The sequence below is a fragment of the Lipophrys pholis genome, assembly GCF_963383615.2.
Source record: "Lipophrys pholis genome assembly, chromosome: 8".
NCBI lineage: Eukaryota > Metazoa > Chordata > Actinopteri > Blenniiformes > Blenniidae > Lipophrys > Lipophrys pholis.
Window position 1 is genome coordinate 28,905,919 of NC_137630.1, and position 9,872 is coordinate 28,915,790.

A 9,872-nucleotide genomic window follows, 5' to 3' on the forward strand; every position below is an offset into this window, starting at 1 on the left:
ATCTATCTATCTATCTATCTATCTATCTATCTATCTATCTATCTATCTATCTATCTATCCATCCATCCATCCATCCATCCATCCATCCATCCATCCATCCATCCATCCATCCATCCATCCATCCATCCATCCATCCATCCATCTATCTATCTATCTATCTATCTATCTATCTATCTATCTATCTATCTATCTATCTATCTATCTATCTATCTATCTATCTATCATGTCTATATTTATGCAAATCACACAAATAGATTTTATTCATTTTTCCTGATTCACATCAATGTTATCCTATCCAGTGACAATTTATACAGACAGATCGTTGCCCCTCCACCCATCAACAGTGCAGCACCATTACCCACAACCCTTTGCTCTCATGGCAAAAACTTGTCGTATAAAACTATAATTTCCCTCAACAAGAAAGTTAGAAGCTTGCATGTCATTCCAGTGTGGATGTTGAAGGAGTTTTGGTGAATGGGTGCGTCCTCTCGGCCCGTGTGTACTTTGCACAGTTTGTCAGGTGATGTCTCTGTTGACTCGTGCGAGCTCTTTTCAATCAGCGACACATCTGTCAGCCACGACGCTTTTCCGTCTCACCGAGGAGGTGGTCTCCGATTCAGAGTGAAGCGGATGTGCAGTTTTCGAGTTCAGCGGTTGCCGGCGCCAACTCCTTTCATCCTGTGACTTTTGTACCAAACCTGATTTACAAAAAAAAAAAAAACCTCCTTTAAGCTTTCAGCTGAACCGTCTGATGTATTAGAGTGGATTTTTATTTATTTATTTATTTATTTTTTGAACAAACATATGAAAGAGACAGGGTGTTTGACTTGCATGTTGCACATAATTCAACACGTGGTTCTGGGTTCAGCTCACTCCTTTTTTATTTATTTATTTATTTACAGTCACATTAACAGACATCAGAAACAGGAAGTTGAACCAGAGTCTCTCCTCCTCCTGCCTTCTCTCTTTTTCCTGTTTATGAGCCGTCGGATTGTGATAATACTGAATAAACCGTCTGCGACCAAAAAAAAAAGAAAGTCAAGCCACCACTTACACCACCTGAAACGTCACACATATAAAAACAAACCAGCAGCTTGTGTCTGTATCACAGAGATGCTGTGTTAGATTTCTTTACATATGCAGCTCACCTTCAGCCATTTGTTTTATTTTTTTTTACAGCTTCTTTTCCTTACACAGAGGTGTAGTTTATGAGTTTCTTTTTCAGCACTGGCACTCACACTGTTTCCATTAGTTGAGCACTTTCACATGAGAATATTTCAAAGCGTCGCTGTGTTCTAACACGAGGTCAGTAAATCCAACGTTTATTAGCTTTGGTAGTTGTGTTAAGTTCAGTTTTACGTCCTGCCGCTTCCACACCGCTCAGCCAGAACCACACACCCTCCGCCAAGACAGAGTGACCGGAGATGACCCCCGCAGCCTCGCTCGTTCCTGCATTTTAGGGGATGTCCATGTCTCCGTTTGAGGTGTGCGAGTGGCGTTTCTCTAAGTCGCGCTCGTCTCTGCTCTCCACGTTTTCTTTGCTCTCCTCGTCCGGATCCTCGGATCCCGACCTCCTCCTGAGGCGGAGCCCGGGGTCCCTCTGCGTCGGGATCTGGAACGCGGTGAAGGAGCTTCCCAGCGACGGCCTCTTCTCTGGGGGGGGGGGGGCGAAACAAAAAGAAGAAAAGGTTTTCGATAGAGCGCTTTTAACAATAACACGAAAACCGCAGGTGGAACGGTGGGGAAGTTCTGGCTTCACAGTGAGAAGGTCATAGGTCGGGCCTTTCTGCGAGGAGTTTGCATGTTCTGACCTCTGTGTGTGTGAATGTGAGTGTGTGTGGTCGTTTGCCCTGTGACCGACTGGCGGCCCGCCCAGGTTTCATCCTACCCTCGCCCCGTAACTTAGCTGGGATTCACTCCAGCCACCCTGAACAGGATGAAGCCATAAAGAAGACGGATGGATGAAAACACCAAATCCAATATTTCCCATTGACCGTGTCACTGAGACACAGAACTTCTGTCGTTGAAACACTCGCGACCGCCTCTGCCGGCGTGACCGTCTGAATGAAAAGGGGGACATCTTGAAATGTGACACGATCATCAGGTCTCAGTGGGACACGTACCGCCCGGTCCGATCGGCCGCATCAGTCTGTTCATCTGGACGTTCCAGTGTTTGACGTTGGTGCTCGCCTGGCGCAGTTTCCTCTGAGCGGCCTGTTGGACGGGGAACAAAAAAAAGAAAAGAAAAGCATCAACCACCGATGAACTGATGACGTGGGAAATAACTAACAATTATCGGAAATAATATTAAGTTCCAAAGTTTGATAGCCTGATAGAAAGTCCTTGCCAACATCCACAGAGTTCAACATATCGTCGCTTTAAAATCCTGCTACAACTTTACTTTTGTAGTGATCTTGAACACCACTTCATCTGGAGTTTGTTTTCGTTTTGTTTTGTGGGATAAAAAAAGCAGCTTTTAGTTTTTTATCTACAACCTCTACGGTTCGATGTCCGGACACGTAAATCAGAGTTCTCCCGTAACGTTTAAACTCTGAGTAAAGTTTCCAATAAAGTAGACGCATGACCTTTGCTATGAGTGATCTTTGAAGTCTTGTTTGCTTTGTCTTTTTAATCCGCTGCTCCACGACTTGTTGTCATACTTTTTCACCGACCTGTAAAGCACTTTAATTGGTTTCTGTGTAACGCTATGTCAATAAACTCACTGTGCCGACAGTACTTTCTCCCCGGGGCCAAATTAGACTAAGAAAATAATCGTAAAATCTTAAAAGGAAAAATAAAGTACTGGCCAAATAAAAAAAAAAAAAAGATTTTAGATACAAGACAACCCGTTAGAAGATGATGGTATGAGCAGATTAGATTAGCAGTTTCATAACATGTGAAATCTGGCATTTGATCTTTGAAATTATGTTCAATATTTTTAATACAGAATTATTATTATTATTAGTAGTAGTAGTATTAGTATTAGTATTAGTATTAGTATTAGTATTATTATAAATAATAAAAATAAATAATAATAATAGAAACTGTTTCTGTTTAAACACTTCTGACTTTATAAAAGAAAGAAAAGCTAATTATGTAGATTTATTCATTATGACTCATTTTCAGCCTTTATGTATTTTCGGCACTTATTGTGTAATTATTATCCCTGCTGCTTTTCAAACTAGAGACGGGCAGACAGTAGTGAGTTTTCTCAATTCTAGATATTAGACATACCAATAGTTCAAAAACATTCTAGTAGCGTTACTTTCCAGTTCCTTAAGTTAAGAAGTTCCTTAAAATTCAATCAAACAGTAGAATTGATCTTTGTCGCGTTTCCACCCACCACCACGTCCTGGTCGACCCGGTGACGGTTGGCCCGGACCTCCTCCAGCTGCCTCTGCGCCTCCTCCAGTGCCTCAGACTTGACCTCCATCTCCTGTTTCAGCTCTCGCTTTTCCCGCTCCGTCTTCACGATGTACTCCTCCTGCTCCTCCTGCAAATTCATCAGGGCCTTCATCTTCTCCTCCTCCTCGGCGAGTAAGCTGAAGGCACAGAAACGACAAAACCGTCAGAGAGCTTGCGCGGCTCCGGAGGCAGAGGCGCACATTCGTGTGACGGCAGCGTTGAACAACTTCCTCTGGCGGCAGCACAACTTCCTCAGGAACCGAACGGCGCCGATGCTCACCCTGCCTGAGCGTAGCGGAAAGCCTCCTCGTCCAGTCGGGCTTTGATCTCTTGCTGCAGCGCCTCCTCCAAACGCTTCTGCATCTCCTCCAGCTCCTTTATCCTCTTCCTCTGCTTCTCCGCCTCCTCCTCTTTCAGAGCCATCTCTGCCTGCATGCTGACTCGGGCCTTTTTGCACACAAACAAGCGTGAGTTTACTAATCTGTCCCATTTTACAGCTTCAGCAGTCCCCCCCCCCCCCTCCCTCCACAAACACTCACTTCCTCAGCCTCCCGGAGCTGGACCTCCAAGGTGCGCTGGAGCTGTTCGTGCTGCTGTCGCCTCCTCTGCTCGTCCTCCTCCAGGAGGGCCTGAGCCTGCTTCTGCGCCTCCTTCAGGAGCTCCAGCTCGGCCAGCTTCCGCTCCCGTTCCTCCTGCAGGGCCCGCAGCCTCAGCAGCTCCTCTTCCTTGGCCTGTTGTCTCTTCTCCCGCTGCTCCCGCTGCTCCCGTCGCTTCAGCTTCAGGTCTTTGTGGAGCGACTTTTTCCCCTCCACATGCAGCCGGATGGCCGTCTGGATAGCTGTGAATTTATTGATTTATTTTCTTAAATATGTCAATATTATGAAGAAACTTTGAACAGTGATTTGTGACTCGAGTGTCCCCTGACCTGACGTCCACTCCTGTCTCTGTTTGGTGTCTGAGGCGCTCATTTCATAAGTCTTTGAGAGGGTCTTTAGACAAAACATGCACCTCTTCCCGTCTCGATCCGGCAGCACCTGGTTGGAAACCGAATGATTTCTTCAATCAATAACTCTCATAGAAACCTTTGTTGTGGGCATCTTTTAAATAAACAGAAATGAGGAGGGAGAAAACATTGAACTCACAGGAAAAAGGATGTTTTTGATCCATTTTGAGGGACCAAACAATATTTGATCATCGTCTACTTCCTATAATGAAGCATGGGTTTTAGTATGTGTTAATTCTGCAGCAGGACATGGTGCAACGTGTAGCGCTCGACCAGATGTTTGTGATGTCACAAACCCATCGATTTCTTACCAATTCTATTCACATTATTCGCCACTAAAAAGCCCAAATGACCGCCTTCACGTCAGAAGCTGTGCGGGCCTCACGAGCAGGCTAATCGCTGGCTTCACTGCAGCTCTGTGAGATTTGTTGTGAAGTCTGGTTGTGAATGTGAAACAAGGCGACCTTCAGTTTTCAGCTTTTCTACTGTTAACACGCTGACTCTCATTATTTTCCTGGGTTAAACGTGATGTCTTCTGCAGAACTGCATAATAACTTAGACAGAGAGACGAATGTTCAGAGAAGAAAGAGGCGTTTGTATTTGTGGATTTGATATTCTAGGTGAGAGGCTGAAGGTTGTATTGTGCTCCGTGTTGCACAAATAACTGTCAGACTGAAATGAATTTCTCCGATTTGGAGAATCAGAGCAGTTGGATGATAAATATTCAGGGAAATATTAGTAGAGCAGATCTTTACTTGGTCCACAGAAGGACTTAACGTCATAATATTCAGGAGGATGTTTAATTTTCACAGCTTAATGTCTGCACTGTAAGGAATTTGGCACTTGGTTTAAAACCTTACTTTTAGACATGATAAACAATTTGGCTCGTTTTAAAAGTTATTGACTTATTTTTAGTCCTTGGTTTTACAGTTTGATCTTAAAATTCGATTAAAAATGGCTTTTTAGCTTTGTAGAAGCACATTTCCTATTACAAACCAAACACTGGAACTCACAACAACTACACCTTTGTAAGTCTCCTTGCAGCCCTCTTCAGCTTCAACCTGCACCACCTCGGGGAAAAACCCCACCCCCATCTTAAGAACCAATGTGTGCAAGGATTACATTTTGACTCAGCAAGCAATGACAATGAGTCACAGGCGGGTCTTTCTGGACAAACTGAGCCCGGTTTATGTTGAAATGCCAAAGTTCCTTTCCAGCCCCCGTCTGCTCACCTCCACACAGCAGTTCCCGTCCAGCATGATGTTGCCTTGGCAGTCCTTGCGGTCCTCCCCGGTGTAGTACGACAAGTTGCTGGGCCTCAGGGTGAACCAGCGTTCCTTCCAGTTTCTCCTCAGCTGGCCTTTCTTCCACAGATAGCCCTGCGCGCGCCCGAGCCGTCACAAACACATGGAAGCATACCGACAAATCGAACGGCAGACCACTGAGGACGGGGGACGTTCTCTCACCTCTTTGAGCACATCGCCAACGATCTCCCTGTACACTTCCTCCACAGCCATGCTGACGATGCTCTTCTCGATTCCTCTGGTGATTTTTCCAGAGTTCATCATCTCCAAGAAAACCCAAACGGTGATCCCACACTGGTGCACGGAGTCCTGAGAGAAGAAGTCCTCCAGCTCCACGCAGTTGAACTCAATGCTCATGGCCATGCAGACCTTCTTGAGCAGGTACTCCACCTGCAGAGGAAAGAGGTCAACGGTTTCATTATGCGCAATGGAGGGACGACAAAATCGCAAACAGAAGATGTAATTATTAGGAGAAAGGAGCTCTTTGAGGAGTTCTGGGGATTATAATGACCTTTGTCTTCTGAGTTTTTGCTGAAGTGGAAGACTAGTGTGACCCGCATGTTAAAGTTCCCAGTTTCTCCCGAAACGCTTCCTCAAATATGACGTCAAGAAGAAGCACGACAAGTAACTTCACCCGCCTTGTTTCGTAATCGGACGAGTCAAAAGTTCAAGAATCCACATGAATGTGACAGTACAGCTTCATACGAATGTGTAAGCTCTGAGGTGTTTACCCGAAGTATGACGGCGAAGAGTTTCTTTCTCAAACCTCAAAGATTTCTCCTAAATGACTTTTTGTCTGGAAACTGTGCGGCTCTGAATCGACTCCATTGTGACTGCTGTCTGGTTCACGTTCAGCCATGTGCCGCCGCCTCTCGCCGCTCACAATCATCACATTGAATAAGGGCTCCAAAGATCTCCTCTTCCTGTCTGTTCAGTCTTTTATTGGTTATTCTGATCAGGTCTATTTTGGATAAAATGTTGATCTGCTCTTATGTTTCAGTGTCTTTCCCTTTCATGTACTTGTTTGGAAATCCATCAGTGATATCAACAACACTGTTAATTCCTCAAAAAAGTTATATAAATCTAAATGGGCCCCTTTGAAAGACATCTAAACACTCTCCTTTTAAAGACTATTTCCAATGTGTGTTGTGATGAAACCTACGAGAGTTTACGGTGCTCGTCACACCACGGATCCATTTGTACACTATGTGAAAACGTCAAAAATCTAACTTTGCTGATGTTTTCCTGAACTCAGCCTGACAGAAACCACTCTGCCCTGCGAGGCTTTCTCTTGCCAGTGGCTGCAAAAAAAAGAAGAAAAAAAAAGAAGAAAAAAAAACACACACAACAGGAAACCAAGACGAGTGTTTGCGAGTGAGAGACACACCGCTTGCATGAAGAGAGCAGCCTGTTCCATGATGGCAGAAAACAAATTGTCAGCCGGCGCACGAAGCGTTTGTCAATGATCTACCTGCAGTTTTTAACTGACGGCAGTCCCTAAACTCAACACCGGTTCAGAGAATATCTGTGTGGCTAAATTTAGAAAGAGATGAGTGTCATCATACGCAAGGTTTACTGACATCTTCCTTTTTTTTTTTTTTTTTTTTTTTCCACAATTCTGAGAACCAACGTTCAAAGTGTAGTTCATGTACAGAAGGCCTGTTATCTCATTTTGCTCACCTCGTCAGGAACCATAACCAGAGGATACTTGTCCTCAGAGAGAAAATTAAAGAGGCACCACAGTCGGAAAGCATCTTTCTCCGGCAGCAGAGTGCTGCTGCTCCGGTCTGGCTGGTAGTTCTTCTTGGCCGTCAACGTCCAACAAAGCTCATCCACGTTCTCCTTAATAAATGAGCCTTCCTCCACCTGCGACACCACAAGCACGGAGATTAAAAAACCCTGACAGAAGGGACGAAATCCAGCGCAGTGTTGCGTCGCCGTCACCTTGTCCAGGATGTACTTGTTGAGGTACGGCATGTAGCCCTGGCTGGACACCGGCCCGTCGTCGTCGTCCCTGAAGTGCTCCTCCAAAGCCACGGGGTCATGAGGGATACACAACACTGTGCACAGGTTGTGGGACAACACCTGGAAGATCACAGCGTACCAACCGTGAACGTATGGAAGTAAAAACCGGTGCAGAAACATGCAGAGTTCATGCAGCACATCAGTCAGTCGGTCACTTGTGGTGTTGCGTGGTTATAGTTGATCATCTTGAGTGACTGAATCGTCCGATTTTTTGCATCTTGAATTTATTTTTAAAGAAACTCTGATATACTGAAAGTGGGAATGGCCTCCTTCTGCTTGCATCTTCATTTAAATGATAAGAGACGTGTTTCCTCTGAAGATTTTCATGTTTTAAGGTTAATATTTATGGCCATGGTACATATGTAGACTTTCCTTTTCCGTTAGAAACGGACAGCAAGCATATACAGCATAGAAAATACAGAATTTTGATTGTTCAGGAAGTGAAGTTTTGGATTTTGGCTGCATCAGATGTTTCTAAAAATAGTATTTATTACACATGCATGTGTGACTAATCTTGAGTGTGACTGGAGTCAGCAAGAAATTGCACCTGTTCAGGAAAATTCTTGATGGCACGACATTTAAGAAAATTTGTTTGAACGGCAACATTTTGTCCACTTTGGTGTGAAAGATGCTGAAAAACCTCAAAGCGTACCGTGATAACTTCGATTAAAACGGGACACATGGCACCAAAACCAATATTACCTACGTTGTTCGTTATGGTTGTTATACTTCAAGTGGCTCAAACGGTGTATTTTAAACAGTTTTCCCTTGATTTCCTGAGACAGCGGTGTAAGATATTCTTTGCGTGTCATCAGATAACCAGCCGCCGTGCGTTGAGCAACGACCACATCCTGTCTCGAGTCTCCTGCACTCTACAACATCTGCCGGTTGTGAATCTACAGCCAGCATGCAAAGCGCCTGATTCTTGAGTGGTGTATTAAAAATCAGGGTGTCTGTGCGCACAGGCTGCATGCATGAGGGGGGTTTGTAAGGTGGGGGGGGGGGGGGGGTAAGCCCAGTCATGAGGCTGACCTGCTGCGAGCCAGGCGTGCCGGGCTGCACCTCGCAGGGGGAGCCTGGAGGGCGCTGGAAATGGAGACCAGGTGACATAACAGTGAGATCAGCAGAAAGCGCACAGCCTCCGTTAAGAGTGGTGAGAGGCAACTATCACCAACATGTTTCCACTTTGTCCCCCCACCACCACCCTGCTCTCCACCATAACAATGTCCTCTATCACACACACACGCACACACACACACACACACACACACAGGCTCATGTTGTGAACACACTCCATTCAACAGGCTGTTGTCTGGCCCGGACCCAGTGCCAGAGGTCGCTTTGCACTACAAGCTGGTACGTCGAGGCCCGGTGTGAGCACAGCTTGGAGATGAGGGCTCCCATTCATTTCCAGACTGAGAGCAAACTGTTGCTCTCGTGCTCCCGTCAGACAGAGCTGCACATTGTGTCCGCTTCGCAGCATGTTATTCAAAATTTAGGGAACAAAATTTTCTTCCCCGTTGGCAGAGAATGTGGTAAAAATAAGAGCTTCGCACAGGAAATACACTTGCTGATGATGATAACCAACACCAGATTGTGCACACCCTCTTTTCCTGAAGCGCAGACTCAAAAAGTTGATGAAATTAGAAAAGTGTCATGGCTTTGACTTACAGCTTTTTAAGATAAGATATCCCTTTATTTATCTCGCATGTGGAGAAATTTGCAATTTCACAGAGAAACAATATGAGCTCCAGTGAGGAAACGGGTGAGCTGATCATGAAAAAAGTGAGCCAATCTACAGATAGTTAGACAAAGGAAGTGGAGAAAGGTCTGATCTAGTGCCGTGTTCCAGGGTCAGGACCCCCCGCCCCCAACCACCACTCACCTTCAGCTGAGACTTGGACACCTTCCCACTCTTCTCCAGGTCCAGGGCCGTGAAGCCGTACCAGATGGATTTTAGCAGCTCGGAGCGGAGGTCCATGTCTGCGGCAGCAGCGCAGTTCTCTGGTTTCCTCCTCTTCTCGTCTCCTGCGCTGTGACACGGGGCCTCCGGGTGACAGGCAGACACCCACGCCGGGCTGCTGTCAGATGGGCACGGCCCTGCAGTGGAGCACCGCCCCCTGCTGGATGCCCCC

General features: G+C 45.7%; 1 protein-coding gene across 2 annotated transcripts; it reads right to left on the reverse strand.

Moving 5' to 3' along the window:
- Positions 1 to 794: 794 nt before the first annotated feature.
- On the reverse strand, positions 795 to 9,771 carry LOC308113034 (differentially expressed in FDCP 6 homolog). 2 transcript variants are annotated; one of them, XM_080468932.1, is made up of 12 exons: positions 9,623 to 9,771; positions 7,657 to 7,797; positions 7,393 to 7,578; positions 5,875 to 6,102; positions 5,641 to 5,787; positions 4,548 to 4,610; positions 4,331 to 4,439; positions 3,945 to 4,243; positions 3,686 to 3,852; positions 3,344 to 3,542; positions 2,124 to 2,214; positions 795 to 1,653 (listed from the first exon to the last, which is right to left on the reverse strand). In XM_080468932.1, the coding sequence occupies exons 1-12, from the start codon at positions 9,716 to 9,718 to the stop codon at positions 1,457 to 1,459; spliced, it is 1,923 nt and encodes a 640-aa protein (XP_080325058.1). In that variant the 5' UTR covers positions 9,719 to 9,771; the 3' UTR covers positions 795 to 1,456. The 2 variants fall into 2 exon arrangements, with proteins under 2 accessions (XP_080325058.1, XP_080325059.1); XM_080468933.1 differs by lacking the exon at positions 4,548 to 4,610.
- Positions 9,772 to 9,872: the final 101 nt, after the last annotated feature.